Below are 20,331 nucleotides of genomic sequence, written 5' to 3'. Positions count from 1 at the left end.
TGGGAAGGGGTATGGGACCTTTGCAGGGAAGGGGACGGCATGGATCAGATTATGGCACTGCTGTTAGGAAGAGCATGCAGCAGGTGACTGACAGCCATGGTATCAGAGTAAAGTACAGTCAGTTCTGCTTTAAACCCTTGTTTGGAAGCATGACTTGTTCCAATGCAATTGATAGACTAGGAACAGTTTGAACATTATGGGGATTTTGAGTTTGCTGTGCATGATTTCATCTATGGGAAATACTAGATGAACACAGAAAATCGAACTGAGCCGAACTAAGTCACATAGACTGTAGAAAGTACACACCTCAAACATATACCAGCTTTCTCAATGACTCCGTGTGTTATGAGCCACACCCATACACATCTTTTGTTTAAAAAAATTCTCTCTACTTCCCAGTAACTCACAAGCAGCAAACCTTGTAAAGTATTCGTGCATCTCCTGACCATTTAAAATGTGCAGAGGTGTGCTTCCATTCTGTTAGGTTCTTAACGTGTGTGTGTGTGTGTGAGAGAGAGAGAGAGAAAGACATTGACAAAGGTTTTTAGTGCTTGTACCCCTAATTTCATTGTTTTCCCATAAGTCCTGTGGTTTTTTTGTATTGTGTGGTATATTTTAGGAATCCTCAGGTCTGTAACTTCAGATGAGGCCAGAAAGGTTAGCATTGGGTTAGGGATGGGAGGTTACTCTGTGAAGGTGATGGATGTGATCGTTTGGGAACATTTGCCATCTTTTTGGGCCTTTTGGAGCCTGGTAGTTTTTTTTAAGCTACCATGTGAAGCCTTTTAACTTCCCCTGGCGCCTTTTCCATCTCTGTTAGAGCATTACCTTCATAGTCGGGTGCTTGCTGTACTTTATGAAGCACCTCAGCTGCCACATTTGTCCTGGAGGCCAAGGACCATTGACTTTCTATTTTACTTCCTGGGTAGAGTGCTGAAGGAGAGTGAGGTTCTGGATTAGGGCTTCTGCCGCTACAAACCCAGGTGTGGGATCCCACTGCCAAGATTAGTGTCTCTAGAGAATTGGGTTTGGCTAGCTTTTTGGTGATAGTGTGCATGCATTCTTTAGCCAGCCCACCTATGCACCTGCCTTGAGGGGAAGGGAAGGACTTGTGCTGAAGATCCCTGGGGGAGGGCTATTTAAGACAAGTATGCGAATGAGGGAGCTCCCCTGGTGAGGGTGAGGTACTGCTCAGCGGCTCCCTGCCGTAGGTATAGGCCCCAGAATCACATTTGTAACCCTGTGACGACCTCCCCAACCACCACCTTCAGGGCCTGCGCCTTGGCTGTTTTTATAGTAGTTACAGATTGATTACACACACACACACACACGCACACACACACCCACTAGGTTCATGATTCAGTACAAGCATCTAAGCCTCATAGCTGGCTTTTTCTGGCAGGCTCTGTGTTCAGGCATCATCCACATCGACCCAGCATGCCTGTCCGCTCTGAGTTTCATGGCCATAGTGACCTTGGTCCCAGGGAATTGACCTTGGTCCCAGGGAAGTGACCTTGGTTCCAGGGAAGAGTGGAAAGTTGTTGGCCTCAGCACCTGAGGTTGATATGCTCCATTGGCCTGTGGTATCTTTTCAGCCTCTGGAAGGATAGATAGATCCTTAGGTTTCCTTCTCAATACACCCTTGATACTGTCCTCCAGGAATTGCCTGGTCTGTATCACCAGGCCACCAAGGCTGAAAGAAAATTAGGTTAGGGGTCAGAGAGGTGGAGAGAGCCCCTGTTTCATTTTGAGGCTGTCCCAGAGCAATAACCCTTCTACAAAGGGAGTTGGTTGGATTTTTTTGATATCTTCCCAGTTGTTTCCCCCCCCCAATCTGTATGTTTCTTTTTTTTTTTTTGAATTTAAATTCAGTTGATTAACATATAATATATTAATTGGTTTCAGAGGTAGAGGCCAGTGAGTCATTAGTCTTACATAAAACTCAGTGTTCGTAACATCACATGCCCTCCTTAATGTCTATTACCTAGTTACCACATCCCCCCACCCCTCCAGCAACCCTCAGTTTTTTTCTTTGATTAAGAGTCTCTTGGTTTGTCTCCCTCTGTGGTTTCGTCGTTTTTTTTCCCCCTCTTCCCCTGTGATCCTCTGCCTTGTTTCTTGAATTCCATATATTTGTGAGATCGTATGATAATTGTCTTGCTCTGAATGACTTATTTCCCTTATCATAATATCCTCTAGTTCCATCCACGTCATTGCAAATGGCAAGATTTCATTTTTATGGCTGTGTAATATTCCTCTGTGTGTGTGTGTGTGTGTGTGTGTGTGTACACACACACTGTATCTTCTTTATCCATTCATCTGTCGATGGACATCTGGGCTCTTTCCATAGTTTGGCTATTGTGGACGTTGCTGCTGTAAACATTGGGGTGCAGGTGTCCCTTCCGATCATTACATTTGTATCTTTGGGGTAAATACCTAGTAGTGCAATTGCTGGGTCGTAGGGTAGCTCTATTTTTAATGTTTTGAGGAACCTCCACACTGTTTTCCAGAGTGGCTGCACCAGCGTGCATTCCCACCAGCAGTGTAAGAGGGTTCCTCTTTCTCCACATCCTCACCAACATTTGTCATTTCCTGACTTGCTAATTTTAACCATTCTAACTGGTGCGAGGTGGTATCTCATTGTGGTTTTGATTTGTATTTCCCTGATGCCGAGTGATGTGGAGCTCTTTTTCATGTGCCTGTTGGCTATTTGTATGTCTTCTTTGGAGAAATATCTGTTCACGTCTTCTGTCCATTTCTTGATTGGATTATTTGTTCTTTGTGTATTGAGTCTGTTAAGTTCTTTATAGATACTAGCCCTTTATCTGATGTGTCATTTCCAAATATCTTTTCCGATTCTGTTGGTTGTCTTTTGGTTTCGTTTGCTGTGAGAAAGCTTTTTATCTTGAAGATAAGATCCTCCAAATCAATTAGTGATATAACCTCATCAGGCGCGGCTGTTAGAGAATTAAGGTGTCCCCACTCCCAGGGGTTTCATCGACAAAAGGGTCAACCTAGTGTTTGGAGGGAGTTCCTCATAATCCTGAACTGAAACTGTAGAGAAATTTGTAAGAACAGCTTCTTTGAGAAGAAGAGGAGCCAAGGTGTGCTTGGGCTGTGTTTGAGCCATAGGTGTCCTGGAGATCCCAGGGCATGGATGGGAGAGACTGAGGATCTTTCTATAGGCGAATTCCTTACAGTTGTTTCTGGGGCTGTGTCCACTGCAGAGCATTTCTGAGTAATTGACTAAACCCTGTCTATTTAAAGTGTCTAGAAAAAGAGTATTTGGTGAAGTTTATTTTTAATTTTTGGTTGTGGTAAAGTATATGTTATATAACATAGATCATTTGAACCACTTTCAGGTGTTCATTGGCATTAAGTAAATTCACAGTGTTGTGCAACCATCACCACCACCCATCTGCAGTTTTTTTTTAATCTTCCCAGACAAAAACTCATGTATTCGTTAAATAGTAACTTCCTGTTCCCCCTCCGTGCTTGCCCCTAGCAATCACCATTCTATTTGTCTCTGTTTTTGATGGCTCTCAATACCTCTTATAAGAGGAATTATACAATATTTGTCTTATTGTGTCTTCTTTCGCAGAGCATAATGTCTTTAGTGTTCATCCATGTTGGAGTCTGTGTCAGAATTTTATTTTTAAGGCTCAATAATAATTTTTTTATTGATTTTTTTCATGGATTTTTGAAAAACTGAAGTTCACTCTTAATCTTGACCCTTGCATCTCAAGGCCTTAATCACAAAAGTAGACCCATCTCTATATCCAGACAGCTGTTCTTTTTCTCTAGTAGAAGCAAAAGGCTGGCCGTCGTGGGTCCTGTGTTAGGAGAAAAGGAAAGAATTTTCCTTGGTGATAAGTCGCCAAGCGGATGTGATAGCTCCTTGGTTCTGATGCTCTTTTCAGGTCCCTGGGACTTTGCTCATTGCTGATGATGGTTTCATCAAGTCATAAGATAAATCTGGGGGGGCGCCTGGGTGGCACAGCGGTTAAGCATCTGCCTTCGGCTCAGGGCGTGATCCCAGAGTCCTGGGATCGAGCCCCACATCAGGCTCCTTCTGCTATGAGCCTGCTTCTTCCTCTCCCACTCCCCCTGTGTGTTCCCTCTCTCGCTGGCTGTCTCTCTCTCTGTCAAATAAATAAATAAAATCTTTAAAAAAAAAAAAGATAAATCTGGGAAAGACCAAGTACTGTCTCTCCAAGCCTGCTGTTTTGTTTTTTTTTTTTCTCTCGTCAAGTTCTTTCATCTAGTTCCTGCAGAAATCTCAGGGGAGACCAGTAGTCAAGGCTGCTAAGCCTTCTCTAGGAATAAATAACTGGGAGATGACTGCCCTGTTAGCTCTGTGCTGGCTTTTCAGCCCCGCTAAGCCTAAACAGAGTGATGAGCTACGTCGGACCAAGCAAGACTTTCCTGGAAATGAATTAAGTCTTACTAAGCCAGAAACTTCTTACTTCAGTTCTTGGATTCATGGTCTCTTTGCTCTCATCCACTAGCACTTACCACTTGTTTGTTTTTTTAAGATTTATTTTATTAATTTAGAGAGAGAGCATGAGTGAGTGAGAGGAGGGGCAGAGGGAGAGACTCTTCAGACGGATTCCCTGTCGAGCAAGGAGCCCCAGGCAGGGAGGGCTCAGGCAGGACTTGATCTTAACCAATGAAGAGTAAAGAGTCAGAGGCTTAACCATCTGAGCCACCCAGGCGCCCCAGCGCTTACCACTTGTAAGAAGAGCTGTGATTTCTGGCTCTTCTGACGTATTTATTACATAATTTATTGATTGTTTTTCCACTTAGAATATATGCTCTGTGAGTGTCTGTTTTGTTCGCTGCTGTATTTCTAGTCCCTGGAGAGGTGCCTGAGCTAGAGCAGGCACCTGTAAATAGTGAGTTCAACAGCTGACGGGGTTTCCTCCAGGGTGCTACGGACGGTACTGGGCACTTTCATTCAGCATCATTGTTTTTGCAAAAGAGCTGCAAAGGTAAGGGATATTTTTCCCACATCAAAGATGGTGAGACTGAGGCAGGAAGATCAAGTATTTGTGCTAGGCTCTAGGGCTTGTACAGCCAGCCACATGATTGCAGGCTCTTTACTATGCATCCTCAGTTGTACAACAAGCAAGAGGCATATGTTTTTCTTAAGTACTAAGGGCTGATTGTTTATGTGACAGTGACATCAAGGTTCCATTTAAAAACCTTGGGTGGGGGGGGGCGCCTGGGTGGCTCAGTCGGTTAAGTGTCCAACTCTTGATTTCTGCTCAGGTCATGATTTCGGGGTGGTGAGGTTGAGCCTGGTGTTGGCTCTGTCCTTGGTGCGGAATCTGCTTAAGGTTCTCTCCTTCTCCCTCTGCCCCCCTCCCATCAGGCATACTCTCTCTTGCTTTTTCTCTAAAATAAATAAATCAGAAAAATAAAAAGCTTGGGTGGGGCGCCTGGCTGGCTTAGTTGGTAGAAAATGTGACCCTTGATCTCAGGGTCTTGAGTTCAAGCCCCACATTGGGAGTAGAGCTTACTTTTTTTTAAAAAAAAAAAGCTTTGAAATGAAAGTTTATTGGCAACTTTTTTTTTTTTTTTTTTAAAGATTTTATTTATTTATTTCACAGAGATAGAGACAGCCAGCGAGAGAGGGAACACAAGCAGGGGGAGTGGGAGAGGAAGAAGCAGGCTCCCAGCGCAGGAGCCCGATGTGGGACTCGATCCCGGAACGCCGGGATCACGCCCTGAGCCGAAGGCAGACGCTCAACCGCTGTGCCACCCAGGCGCCCCTATTGGCAACTTTTAACGCACATGCTCACTTCCCCAAGAGGGCAGGCTCTACTGGGCACTGGTACATTGCCAACAGCCTCGGGTATTTTTGACATTCTTCAAAAAGTGGTTGGGCGGGGGCTCCTGGGCGGCTCAGTCAGTTAAGCGTCTGCCTGCCTTTGCCTCAGGTCATGACCTCAGGATCCTGGGATCAAGCGCCACTGTCCAGGGGGCTCCCTGCGCGGCAGGGAATTGGCTTCTGCCTCTCCCTCTGCCCTTCCCCCTGTCTCTCAAATAAATTCTATCTCAAATAAAGTCTTAAAAAAAAAAAAGTTGGGCAATACACAACAGTCTTTAATATATTTTTGCTTTTTAACACATGTTCTGTAATTCTACTTTTGAAATTCCATTTAGAGAAGTACTTAAAATAACATGGCAATGATTATGTGTTTATGGTTTTAAAGGAGGAGATGTTGGGTAGACAATTGGTACTAGCCAGTACCTGATCACTTGGCATTTCCCTGATGAAATTTTGTAGGATTTATGCTTCTGTCTGCTTTAGCCATGCTGGCATAGAGAGGTTGCCCTGGTTAGCTCATTCAAACTCACAGGAGGCTGGCTGCCCATGTGTCTCAGAATGGCTGGTTATGAGCTTATAGTGAGAACTGCCCTGTAATTGGCACACAGTATGAGTGACCCAATAGAAAAATGCACAGAGAGGGGCACCTGGGTGGCTCAGTCTGTTGGACGTCTGCCTTTGGCTCAGGTCATGATCTCAGGGTCCTGAGATTGAGCCCTGCATCGGGCTCCCTATTCAGCCGGGAGTCTCCTCCTCCCTCTGCCCCTCCCCCGGCTTGTGCTTGTATGCTGTCTCTCTCTCCCAAGTAAGTAAAATCTTGAAAAAGAAAGAGAGAGGGAAGGAGGGAGGGAAGGGAGCACAGGGAGCCACCTAAGAATCAAGATTGCTTGGCGATTGTGGAACTCATGTGGAGAGTTAGGTCTCAGGTGTCTGTGGGTAATTGTGTCAGCCTTGGCTGCTCTGCATGGTGCATGCCTGGGCTGAACAGAGCTGCTCATCCTACATCTCCCTTGGGCACCCTGCAGACTAGTCACTTTCCTCAGTCTCTGGAGCACCCCTCCTGCCCCTTTTCTGCTGACTCTTCCTTCCTTTCTTTCTTTTTCTTTTTTAAGATTTTATTTATTTATTCGACAGAGATAGAGACAGCCAGCAAGAGAGGGAACACAAGCAGGGGGGAGTGGGAGAGGAAGAAGCAGGCTCATAGCGGGAGCCTGATGTGGGGCTCGATCCCACAACGCCAGGATCACGCCCTGAGCCGAAGGCAGACGCTTAACCGCTGTGCCGCCCAGGCGCTCCTGACTCTTCGTTTCTTGGCTGTGGGAGAACCAGCTCCAGTCCCACACTTCTGCTTCCTGCCTGCCCAGTTGTTTGTAGCCATTGTGTCTGTAGACATGCACTACATACGTGATGATGTGAGTCACTCCTGCTAGAGTTGGGGGTCATCCTCTGTAGTGTCCGTAATGACTTAATGGGAAAAACCCCATCTCTAACAGGGACAGAATGAGTGGACTGTTCAGTCTGCACTGGTCTCATTAGCTCCCTCCCGAAGGGCAGTTCTGGCGCCCACGCTCTGCTACCGCCTCCTCCGTGCCATACAGCTTTCTTCTTGCCTGGGGTTCTCTTGGTCTCCCTACTTCCTCTTGGTCTGCATTCCAGCCTCCCATTGGCCCTCAGAGCACACAGGTGACATCTTTAAGCGCAGATCTCTAAAACCTTGGTTGTCCTACCCTTGAGGTGTGGATTAGGAGGCGACTTATGATCCAACCGTTCATTTTTGCTTTCTTCTGTTCTCTCACACCACCCACACAGTCCTCATCTAGGGCATTCTTCTCCCCTTCTGTACACCCCACTCCCACCCAGTTTGTTTCTTTTCTTTCTTTCTTTCTTATTTTAATTAACTTATCTGTTAGAGAGAGCACACACTCACACAAGCCGGGGAGCAGCAGGCAGAGGCAGAGGAAGAAGCAGGCTCCCCACGGAGCAGGGAGCCCAATGCAGGACTCAGTCCTAGGACCCCAGGATCATGACCTGAGCCGAAGGCAGACACTTCACCGACTGAGCCACCAGGCGCCCCCCATCCGGTTTGTTTCTTGAGTAACTCCTATCACTTTGGGCTTGCACTTGCTTGGTCACCAGTGACTGGCTTCCTGCGGCCGCCTTACTGGCCTCATTCTGGCTCCCTTGCCTGTTGACTACTGCTGCTTCCTTGAAACACCACCTTTGGCTAACTGATGCCTCCAGGTTCTCTCAAAGCTTTGTTTCTGACTTTTTATTCTTTTTATAGGCTCTTCTTGCTCTACCTGACTCCCCAGAGTTAAACACAGATTCTAAAATCTCTACCTCTACTCCAGTTCTCTCTCCTGAGTGTTGCAGCTGCCTTCACGCCTTTCTACCCGGATATCCCATAGCCAGCATTTCTAAAACTAAAACCATCTACCCTCAATGCCTGTCTTTTCTCCCTTCCCCAGTTCAGTTTTATGGTGTCGCTCCTGCTCTGTAACTAGCTAGATACCTTGGTGTGAACTGTCCTTACCCTCCTATCAGAGGTTGAGGAATTCCTGGCCTCTGGTTTCGCGGCCATTCCCAGTGCCATGCGCTACCTGGGGTCTTTTCTTAGTGTCAGGGACACCATTCACCACCCCCACTCTCACCTCCGAGTCATTGATTCCTTCAGTAAACATGAGTATCTGCTTGCGCATGGGATTAACTAAGTACAAAGTAGACTCCTGCCTTCACAGCACTTAGGGCATGCTGAATGACTATAGGGTTTGCCTTGGAAACTAAAGGATTATGGGCCATCTGCTGAGATGGAGTGCTGGTATTGTTGGAAAGACTTTCTTCCTGGACATAGTAAATTTGAAAACCTGGAAAACATCCATTTTCCAGATTGTTTCTACAATAATACATTTGATTTCTGGCATGGCATTTATTTGATAGTGTGGGTTCTGCTGTCACACTGTTCTGGTTTAAATCCAGGCTACTGTTTAATAGTCGTGGACTTTGGGCAGGTTACTTAACCCCTGGTCACCCTTAGCCCTCTTGCGTGTAAAATGGTAACCTTAGGGGTCCTGGGTGGCTCAGTTGGTTAAGTGTCTGACTCTTCTATCGGCTTAGGTCATGATCGCCCAGTTGTGAGATTGATCGCCATGTTGGGCTCGTGCTTAGCACGGAGTCTGCTTGGATTCTGTCTCCTTCTCCCTCTATCCCTCATGCTTGTGTGCGTTTTTTCTCTCTCTCTCAAATCTTTAAAAAATAAATGGTAACCTTAATAATACCTTCCCCCTTATTGGGTGATGGGACTGTTATATGAACTGTGTTGGAAAGCAGTGTTTTTGTACATAGTACAAGTAATGTCTGGGCTTTGGCTGTTGTTAGTCTTATTATTATCCTGGCGGCCTCTGTCACCTGCAGTATCCAGAACACTTCGTAGTCTGTGAAGGCTACCTTTCCTGGAACCCTGACTTTGCCATCTAGACATGGCACTTCCACATCCCCACACTGGTCTGCTGGGAATGCCCTCTTCTTCCCACCTCCAGTCTCTGGTGAAATCCAGCCCCTTGGTAGATTTCCCTAAGGCCAGCCTTCCAACTTCCTGTGCCCTCCAACCACTAACTCTTACTATGCCCAAAAGAAGCAGACAGATTTGGAATGGATTGCTGGACTAGCCTTGGGCGTGGAGAATGAGAACACTCCAGGGAAGCTCCCAGGTGGTCTTGCTGGGGCTTCAGGGCTGCAGGAGGCAGTTTCAGAGAGTAGGGAGGGCATGCAGGCCAAGGAATTTGGGGTGCCTCTGGGACAGTCATAGGACAGGTCTTAACAACCATGTTTGAAAGCCTAAAAAGTAACCAAGTGAAGCAAGAGGCTTATGGAAAGGCCAGGGTTGTGCATTATTTCCCATTGCTCAACAGATGGATCTCCTTCTCTGCCGGTGACATTTTTATCAAAGATTCTTCTTAATTCTGAGACACACTCGGAGGTAGATAACTTTTCCCCAGAACAGCTACATCATGGGTGTACACCCAAATGTAAGGTACTTCTTGGGATCAGAAACTTACGCAGATATGTTCGAATCCAGAAAGTGTGGTAGTCTTGTGAGTCCTAAGAGGCTGTTGGGACGCCTCCCCCTCCGTAACCAGGCGGGCAGTCTTGGTCCCTCCCAGCCGGAGCCTCTACCCTGAACGCCAGTCTCAGCGGAAGGCTTCCCAGATGAGGTGTTGCTTTTGGGAACATGTGTGTCGTTTACGAGTAGGAGGACCTGCGGCCCCGTTTTGGAGGCTGTCAGGAGATGTCATGCTGCATGTCCCCGGCATGTCTCCCCATAGAGTGACACAGTGAAGAGGTTATCCCTCTAAACCCGTCAGGGTCACGGTGGATAATGAGGTGGCAGGGGAGCAGATGTGGACACATGCAGACCACCAGGTAATAGAGAATAAGACTCAGCTGGCTGGGTAGTCCCTCTAGAGGGGCTTCTCTTGGGGTAAAAAAGGCCAGGGGTGGGGGGTGGTCAGGAAGGCTTCTGAAAAACCTTCTGGCCTCTCCTTGTCCTGTGTTTCCTTACACCTAGCTCATATACCTCCATTACAACATCGGAGCTGATGACTGGGTTTATTCATTGCTGTGTTCCCAGGGCAGGAGCCATACTGATTAGTGAATGAGATGGGGAGACCGTCTTTTTAAAGCTGGGTTGGGTGCAGCATTACACAGCACTTCAGGGCTTGAGCAGAGGGGTGGAGCTGTGCCATGGGCGGTGCGTTTGGAGGGGCTGGTGCTGGTGGAGTGAGTCAGCGACATCAGCCCATAGCCATTGAGCCTTTAAAACGTGCAGCACTGTTCCAAGTGCTCTGCCAGCCCCTATAATTTTCACACACCCCTTGAGGTAGGTGCTGCTCTGTTTTGGAGGCGCCTGACCAATCCCAGCTGTCAGGCTCTGGAGATGTGCTCCAGTTGCTGTGGCCAGCTGTGTGTGTTAGAAAGCTGTGCTGTCAGTAGGGTAGAGGGGCGCTGGGAGGCGGGAGACACTGTGTGGGGGCCTCGGGAGCAGCACCATTAGCACTGCCTCAGAACTCGTTAGAAATGCAGAATTTGGAGTCCCATCCCAGACCTGCTGAGTCAGAGACTCCGGTTTCACAGCCTTCTGGTGAAGCTGGTGCAGACTCAAGTTTGAGAACGCCTGTCCTTGTCCAGAGCGCTGCTGCCCAGGGTGGGTGACCACAGAGCCTCCTCTTTGCTCTGATTCTCCCTCTGTCCCTCAGCCTTGCCCAGTGCTCAGGGCTTCCCCTCTAGAAGTTAGCTGTGCCCCTTCTACCCTGATGACACCCTGACTCTGGGCTTCCGACCCTGTGTTTTTGCTTCTCATTTGCTCCCTTTTCCACTGCATCGCTGAAATGAATTTACCGTGGGTAGCTGCTGTCTCCCAGTGGAAGGGCCCTGAGTGAAATCCTGGGGCCTTCCAGTTCTCCAGCAGCCTCTTCACTTGCTGCTTTCTCTGCCCTTCCTGGAACCTCCCATTTAGCTTCCCAGTCCACAGTTTCTTGGTTCTTCCCCACTCACCTGTAGCCAGTGACAGAAGTCTCAGGTGTGCAGGGTCAATCAGGGCAGGTGACTCGTCTCCTTCTCTAAACTATTTGCTCCTCCAGAGGGCAACAGTGAAGTTGTGGAAAGAGCCAGAGGCCCTGGGCTCTGCTCTGGCCTCAGAAGCTCCATGCCATCCTGGCTGCAAGGAGTCCACAAGGTTCTGTGCGGTGCTTCAGATGCTCTTGCCTTTTCCCAGCAGCTGGCACAGGACTCTGGAAGGGCTTCAGCAGCCAGAAAGAAGGGCAGGCTGTGGCATAATGGGACTGATCTCAGGCTTCGGGATCAGGCGGCTCAATACTCTGTAAGAGTGCTTGCTTCCCAAGAATATGCAAGCAAACTCGTGAGTTGCATGAAGTGTTCAGCAAAGTACCGGTTAAGGATCGAACTGAGCTTTGTTGTTGATGATGCAGGTGGGAGCAGTTATCACCTTGATATCCTTGTTTTTTAGGATTGAAAGATACTGGAAATCTACTTGGCTGCAAATGCTGTGCAAGCCAGAGGATGAGTAACCAGCGGGTGTGAGAAGTTGACAACGGTCAACGTTCAACTTCCTGCCAACCTCCGAACAGGTCCCTTCTCCATAGGGTGGAGTCAAAGAGCACAATGAGTACTGTGAGTTTCATCAGCTCCTGAATTTTCTTTTTAAAGATTTTATTTTTTTATTCATTCATGAATGAGAGTGCGCCCACAAGTGAGAAGGGTGCAGGGGGACAAGCAAACTCCATGATGAGCGGGGAGCCCGACATGGGGCTCGATCCCAGGACCCTGAGGTCACAACCTGAGCTGAAGTCAGACATTTAACCAACTACCCCTCGTGAATTTTATTTTCGAGGCTAAGCAACTACCTTATTTCTTAACGGCACATTAATGAGAGTACCATAAAGGTGCCTCTAAGTAACCCTTGTTCTCAAAGGAAACTGTGCGGGACTGAGGGCAGCTACACAACTTAGTTGTCTGGAGGAGTCCAGTGTTTTGGGTGGTGTCCCGAAGACAGAAGTAATGGCTGCGGGTTTGGAAATTTTCTATCCCCAGAGCAGCTGTCCGTGTCCTGGAAATGCCAGGGCTCTGGTTTATTTAATCCTTTACAACCCAGTGTTCCATTTTCCCTTCTATTTCCTTTCCCTGTGTAGTTTTTGGTCCAGTATGAGCATAGTGGTAAGGATCCTTTGTGAGAGTTTTCTTACACTCAGTGACCAAAGTTGGAGAAAGTCTTTTCAGAGCTTTTATCAAACTGCAGAGGCCGTGCCGTGTAACCAGGTGTCCCCTGGAGCTCCTTGAGCTCCAGAGAAGATTGCCTGAAATTCCCCCTCCTTAGTTTATTCCCTGCTGACCAAGCTGCTCATATGATCTAAACTCAAAACAACTGTTTTCTGAGATACTAGATTCATATCAGGTGGACCAGCTGGGAAACGACAGCCTCATATTCTATCCCCAGGTTCCAGAGGTGCTGTGAGCGTGTGGGCAGAGAGACTGAACTGCAGTAGAAATCCTGTAGATTCCACTCACTGCCCTAGGATCCACCTTGTCCTGACTACTCCCCAGTCCCTAGTGTGCTCTGAGTGCACTGTTGATAATTCATACACAAAAGGGCCTTTGTTTCCGTGGACCTACCTTTTTAAGAGGCAGATGGCTTCCCACCTTGGTTCCTTATCTGCAGGTTGTTTCTGGAGCTCACTTGAAGGGAAACAGAAGTCCTAAGCCTGGGCACCTCCCCTCTGAAGCCCACACCTTGCCCAGGCAGGATCTGGTTAGACATAGCAATGTAGCCTGTAATGTGACTGTGAAGAAGTTGGTTAAACTTCCTCAGAATTGCAGAAATCATGTGGTCAGTTTGAACTGAAAGCTGTGAAGCTCTCCTGCTAGTGCAAAGGGGGACAGCCACGCTGAGAGTGACAGGGCAGTGGGGAGAATCTCTGCCAGTGTTCTAGGGATTCTTGAGGCTGGCCCTGAGCTAGCAGTCCTCTACCCCTTGCCCTGTGGGCAATGTGGATGGAGGGGGAGGCAGGGCTTGGAGGGGGGTTGCTGAATCCTGAGATGGTCAACCTGGGAGGGTGAGGGATAGCTTCATAATGGAGGTGAAATTTGCATAGGTTTCTTTTTTTTTTTTTTTTTGAAGATTTTATTTATTAATTTGACAGAGAAAAACAGCCAGCGAGAGAGGGAACACAAGCAGGGGGAGTGGGAGAGGAAGAAGCAGGCTCCCAGCGGAGGAGCCTGATGTGGGGCTTGATCCCAGAACACTGGGATCACACCCTGAGCCAAAGGCAGACGCTTAACGACTGCGCCACTCAGGCACCCCTTGCATAGGTTTCTAAAAGCTATGTAACAATTGGCCAAATGAAGAGGGGGAGGAAGCCCAGGCTTGGAAGGGATGAGGAAGCTGCCAGGGAAGAGGATTGCTGTGCGGTGTAGGGCAGGGGTGGTGAGTGTTGAGAACACACGTTGCTGCAGTGCTCACGGTGGGGTGTTCCGAGTCCAGCACCCTAGACCTCAGCCAGGGGCCCGTGGCTGCTGCTTGCCTCTGTCGGTGAGGACCAGAAACCACACAGGTGGCGGTGGTGGGACATGAAGGGTTCTGTTTAGCAGTATCTCCTAAGAAATATTTGGTCCTTTGCAGAGGAAGGAAAATACAAGGACAACTTCAGAGAGGAAGAGGGAGGACCTAAGTAGCCCAGGTCTTCTGGTAGCAGCTAGAGGAGCCGGTAGACACGGGGCCGTAGACTGCTGAGGCTGGAGTGGCAGTTCCCTTGATGGACTGAGCAGCTCCCTGGCAGAAGAATTTTGAATTACTGTGGCCATTTGTCTCTGGGCCCTCCTGGGGATGGTTCCCTGCTGCTTAGATCCACTGAAAGTTGCTAAATCCAAATCTTAATTTCTGACACTCCCCAGGCTGCCATTTGCTACTGAGGTGCGGTTGAAATACAGCAAGAATCAGCCATCTCTGTCTTGCCTGGCCAGCACGCGTTGGGCTGAGTGGTGGGTGCCCTTAGGTTGTGCAGATCACCAATAGTGTCCATCCTTCCAGAGTTTCCAGGGACAGAATGCTTAGTAAGGCATGCAAGGAGTTAGGGTCATGCTGACATCATGGGGCTGTGCTCGATACTTGGCATACATGGTGCTCTCTCATCCACATGCCAGCTCACCCATTTCGGAGTGAGAACCAGAAACAGGTGGAGCTGGGATTGGCCTGGGCCATGCAGGCCGGGAATGATAAGGTTGACAGGGTCAGGTGGGAGGTTGGGTCTCTTGAGGAAGGCCATACAGGGCATGTTCTCACCGTGCATTTCAGGGCCATCCTGGTCAGAAGTGCTGGAGGATGCTAGCTAAGCCAGCGCTCAAGGATTTGGGGAGACGGCTGGCTCAGAGAGTTTGGACTGCAGATAGGGCAGCTGAGAGCCTGAGCCTTCCAGAAGGCAGGGAACTTTGGTTCTTTGAGCTCAGGGCCATGATTGTGAGAATGTAAGCTGCACTGACTAGTACCCCTAAAGGATGACGAATTCGCAAAGGGAAGACCCACTTTCCACAGTGTATGGAAATGTGGGAAACTGAGAGTCTTTGGGTTGAAACAACAAAAAGGCCTCATGAAGCCAAATACAGATCCAAGGAGGACAGGTCTGCGACATTTGGTGAAAAGGAGGGGTTTCTGGCCAAGTCCTGACCTGGGTCAGAGGCTTCTATAGATTTGTGTGTCAGGTACTTTTGACAGACCGATAGTTTGATATAACAGAAGTTTTACTTTATTATAGAGTTCATATTCTCACTGTATGTTTAGAATTATTTCTCTTTAAATATTCGGTGTTCTAGAATGTGAAGTTTTGTTTTTGTTATTGTTTTTAGAGAGGGTGGAGGGGCAGTGGGAGAGAGGATTTCAAGCAGGCTCCACGCTCAGCACAGAACCTTGATGCAGGGCTCAATCTCACGACCCTGAAATCATGACCTGAGCCATAATCAGGAGTCAGCTGCTTAACTGATTATACCACCCAGGTTCTCCTACAATGTCAATTTTTGGAAGGACCCATTACCTCAGGTTGGCTCACTGGTCTCCTATTCTTTTTTTAAGGTTTTTTATTTATTTGAGAGAGTGAGCGCACACAAGCTGGGGGGACGGGCAAAGGGAGAGGGAGAATTCTGCAGGCTCCCCACTGAGCAGGGAGCTGGTCGCGACGCAGGGATCAATCCCAGGACCCTGGGATCATGACCTGAGCCAAAGGCAGACGCTTAACCAACTGAACCACCCGGGTGCCCCATGGCTCCTACTCTCCTTGATGAGTTGAGCCATTCCCATGTTGACCTTTTATTCTGTTGAAGTCGTATCAGGAGCTCATGTGAGTGTTTCTTTCCTTTGGTTACCCTCAGAGAAAGCGTCGTGGTGGCACAGTAAATTCTAGACAAGCCCAGAAGCGAACTCGGGAAACAGCCTCCACCCCTGAGATGGCCTTGGAAGCAGAACCCATAGAACTTGTGGAAAGCGGTAAGATCGCCGGGAATGCCATGACCACGGGGTGCTGGTGCGACGCAGCGTGCATGAATGAGCCCAGCACTGGCACCTCCCGGCCATGGGGCCTTGTGCAAGCAACACCACCTGTCTGAGCCTTCGTCACCCTCCCAAATGGGATCGTCCTGATACCACTGTGTAGAGTTGTCATTAGCTCAGTGCCTGTTAGTTAACACTTACTGTACACGGGTTAGGTTCCGCCCTGGTGTTTATAAGATCTATGCAGTCTCAGACCCCTCCACCATTCCAGACTGAAAGCTGACTTGGGCAAGGCCTGCCCTCTTTTGTGGCGTAAGACCTCCACGGGTTTTGACAGCTGCTCAGGAGGGCTAACCGTTTAGCCTTCCGGGAATGTGAGACGCCCTGGGCCCACCTTTAAGACTGGAAACTGTACGTCCAGTTCACTTGGCCTCCTGAAGTATTTGGCTTTCCTTTTCTCTTTTTCATTGAGACACGGTTTCCCAAGAAGGTGTATCTGTGGACAGAGCCATCTGTGTTGGAGGGAGTTGCTATAGGCAAAGGCCAGATTGATTTTCCCCTTGTGCCTGCTGAGGGAGATGGCACATGGCCTGAATTGGGTCACTTTGCTCTGCATGTATCGAGATTGTTTTAATGGCTGTAATGCCTGAAAACTGACGTGTAGAGAGAAGCAGCTTGTCTTAAGGTAGATTTCATGGGCCCTTCAGAGAAGTGAAGTTCTCAGTATCGTCTCTGTGGCTCCTGAATTTCACTTTTCACTGTGAATTCCTGGAAGCCTAAAGGCTGAGACCCTGGCCACCCTGCTGTCCCCTCTCCTCTGCCCCACACTTGATGCCCTGGCCTCTGAATTCTGCCATCTTTCGGGAGAGGCTGGCTCAGGAGGCTCCTTGATTGGGACACAAGGCGCACGAGGGGTCTCGGGTCTGACTGCAGTCCAGTCAGGCCCTTCCCTCCCCGCAGGCCACCTTACCACGCGTGCAGTGCTGTATGCACACACTGCCTGTGGGAGTATGGCTTTTGTTTGTGAGAGCCAGAAATTACGTCCACCGGAATGAGAGTGGCACTGTGATTCAGAGTATATCAGTATACAGACTATTTTTTAAAAAGGATGAGGTCATTATGTGTACATTATAGTCGACATCTCTGATACATTGTTAGTTTTATTCTTGTGAAACTTTAATAGAAGAAAATAAAGCAAATTTGAATTGGTAAATGTATGAGTTACTGTCACCAAACAAATACTTCTTCTAAAAATCCTACTCTCATACTTCTTTAGTGCTATAATAGAAGCAGAAATTATTGTAAATCTTTTTTTAGTTCATATAAATGGAAGTTGTCTCCTGTGGTTCATTCTTACCTGCCGCAAAGAAGTGCCGATACCTGTTGGCACAGGACCTTCCCCACTCTGTCCTGTGCTCACATGGACACCACAGCGGATCCTAGGGCTCAAAGGCAAACCATTCTGGTGTGTTGGGTGTCTAAGGGATCAGTAAACACCACCCTGCTATCCCACTTGAGAGCCACACGGAGATGAATATCTCACTGATGAGGGAGCAGAGCTGAGCCTGATGAGGCCTGTGGGCAAGTGGCAGCCTCGAAAAGGAGGTTTAAGGTGGGTCCATGCCAAAGAGAAAGGCCCTGAGGTGAGCATGTTTGGTCCTTTCCCCAGATGTCCCCCAGCACTCCCAGATAGGTCACTTCCTCTCCCCTGTGCAGGGGCAGGTGGGGGTACTGAGGCCTAGTTGTGTGACATTGTGAGGCCACAGGGCTGAAGGTGTGCGTGTGCACAGACATGACCCCCCCCCTTGGTGTAGTTGTAAAAACCATCTGCCGCCACTCAAAATTCTGAAAGGGCATTCATTGCCACTTGTCACCCCTGAAAAATGGATTGGACATAATGCTCTGCATTTTGTATTTTGAGGGGGTTTTAGTTTGGTGTAAGACTGTGCTCCATTTGTAATCATTTAATGAAGCTTAGAGCTGTATGCCTTTACTTTTCTCCTAATGCTTGTTAAAATGCTTTATTTTAAAGCTGGAGACGAAATAGTGGATCTCACCTGTGAATCATTAGAGCCTGTGGTCGTTGACCTGACTCACAATGACTCTGTCGTGGTAAGTGTTGGGGTGGGATGGGTGATCCTTCCTGGCTGTGGGCCCTTGGCGAGCACCAACTTGTGAAGGCCTTGGTCACAGGTTTGTGCGGAAAAACTCAGGCACTCAGTGACTAGAGCCCGATAGAAAGTGTTTCTGGAAAATCCTTTGTTGTGGGTTTGTTGCCTGTGGGCAGTCAGTCTGTGTGACCCTGGCCTTTCCACAGCTGGCATGGAAGCTCTTTGGGGAGAGCCCCGAGACCCCACTTCCGTAGTCCCCTATTCTGTACTTTATATCAGCTGTGTGAGCTCAGGCATGTTACTTAGCCTCATTGACTCTGAATGCGGAAATGCCCTCCGTGCCAGTAGGTTATTGGGAGGGTTAAAAGTCACCCTGTATTTGAGTGCCTGGCACCTAGGGTGGTGCCCAGTAAATGTGAGTTTCACCCACACACCTGGTGGGGACGAGAATGCTGGCCCAGCACCACCGGTGGGAGATCTCTGGAGTCAAAGAAGCAGCTGCCTTGGAGGACGCAGGCACCCTGCATTGCTGCTTGTCTCCAGGAAGGATGGGGCTTGGGAAGCTGCTTGTGCCACTTCTGTGGCACCAGCTATGGACCCTGGCAAAGAGCACACTTGCCCCATGTGGCCCTCGGGGAAGGAGACCTGCTCCACAGCATGGGGGCGCACGCCTGTGTGAGGGTCCATGCAGCTGCTCAGCCCACAGACCTGCACCTTAAGGGTGCGTCTGCCTCTCCAGGATGCCTCTTGAGCTCTGTTGGATCTGACGTGCAGTTTGTGAAGTGGAGCAAGCGGGAGGCAGGTGTGGCTGAGGACTGGGGTTGTAGTAGCTGAGTGTCCCCCTGGCTTTGGGGCCCACTGGGCCTGGGCTTCCTCTGATTGTGCTTATAATTTCAGAATAGGGTTGTGCTGAGAAGCTTCAAGACTTCTTTAAAAGAAAAGAAGGGCAATGATTGGGAACTGTCTTGATGGATTTAGAGGTTTAGACTCTGGTCTTGATTGAAAATCACCAGTCTTGTTGTGTGTCTGTGCACCCCACCACCGCCCCCCAGGGAAAGGCACCTGAAGCCCATATTTTCTCTGACAGTCCCCAACCTGCAGCCCCGGGGGATAGCCAAGATTCTGCGTGGAAGACCTTCCAGCCCTCAAGGAGACAATGATTGGTTTCTGTTGTGTGACATGCCAGCATCATGAAATCCCCTTTCATTCCTTGGATTTTTTTTTTTTTTCTTTTTTTAAAGACTAGACTGCCCTTCCTAAAGGGCTCCTTCCTAACCTTTCCTTACCTTCTTTGTGTTTCCCTGGGCATGGAGAGTCATTAGGAGATACAGAACAGGACTGTTAGGGTGGGGGGAGCTGCCCTGGGAGTGGATGGCTGGCCAGAGGCTGGAGATGGGGGAAGGGGGCACTGGCCTGGGAGGTGGGAGTCCTGGTTTTCTGGTCCTAGGTATACCGGTCATTTTGGTCATAGGACTTACCTTACCATGGTCTTAGGTTCCCAGCCATAAAATAATTGTCTTGGGCTTTATAGCACTCCTGATTCTAACCATTCTCTACTTTTTGTTGCTTACTTTAATAGATTCAAATGCCAGTTTTTAAGTTTACAGTGAGAAGTACATGTGAGGCTGAAGTTCTCACTCTAAGCATATCTACTTGGAAAACCTAATAGTTTTAAGTCAGGACAAGGAGCGTCCGTTAGATGAATTTTAAGTTCAGGGTGACCCCAGGCCTCGCCTGCAGGAAAGTGTGAACAGATAAATGTATCAGTTTCCAAATTGGGGTGACCTTACCGGCTCAGCCAGAATCTGTGGGAACAGGATTACGTGTACCTCTTGGCCCTTCTGGGAGTAGCTAGCTCTGTATCTTAAAGACTGGAATCTCTGCATCCCCCGATCCAGGCCCGACTTCAGAACTTTAGTGAGCCCTCTGGTGAGAAACTTCACAGACACTCTTTTTCCAACTCTAAAGACTCCAAAGGCCCCAGTGAATTAAGAGAACTAAAAAATGCTGTAAGATGCAGTAAGAAAGACTTCGTACATCTCTGCTTAGGTATTTTCTCTCCAAATTAACTTTTATTTTGGGCATTGCATACCTAAAAAAGGCCATCACTGCTGGATCCCAGGACGTGTGTATCTTTGATTTTTACTAGGTTAATACTAAGCTGTTTTCCTAAGTGGTTGTGCTTGTTCACATTCTTACCAGTGTTTGTGGTCCTCATCACCACTTTACTTGGCCAGTCTGATGGTTGACACCTTTCGTGTTCATTGATAGTTCATTTTCGTCTTTTGTGAAGTGCCTGTTAAAATCTTTTTTTTTAACCTTTTTTTTATGTACATGTT

General features: G+C 48.3%; 1 protein-coding gene across 1 annotated transcript in view; it reads left to right on the top strand.

The window, feature by feature from the left end:
* The window catches only part of RNF4 (ring finger protein 4), a 34,437-nt gene that overhangs the window by 3,160 nt on the left and 10,946 nt on the right, over positions 1–20,331 (top strand). Inside the window, exons 2-4 of the mRNA XM_002916543.4 lie at positions 11,856–12,019; positions 15,764–15,878; positions 17,914–17,993. Coding sequence (XP_002916589.1) covers positions 12,011–12,019; positions 15,764–15,878; positions 17,914–17,993 — 204 coding nt within the window. The 5' untranslated portion in view covers positions 11,856–12,010. The remainder of the gene's footprint in view (positions 1–11,855; positions 12,020–15,763; positions 15,879–17,913; positions 17,994–20,331) is intronic.

The sequence above is a fragment of the Ailuropoda melanoleuca genome, chromosome 11 (genome assembly GCF_002007445.2).
Source record: "Ailuropoda melanoleuca isolate Jingjing chromosome 11, ASM200744v2, whole genome shotgun sequence".
Lineage (NCBI taxonomy): Eukaryota > Metazoa > Chordata > Mammalia > Carnivora > Ursidae > Ailuropoda > Ailuropoda melanoleuca.
The sequence above is the reverse complement of the archived record's forward strand: the minus strand, read 5'-3'. Positions and strand labels throughout refer to the sequence as shown.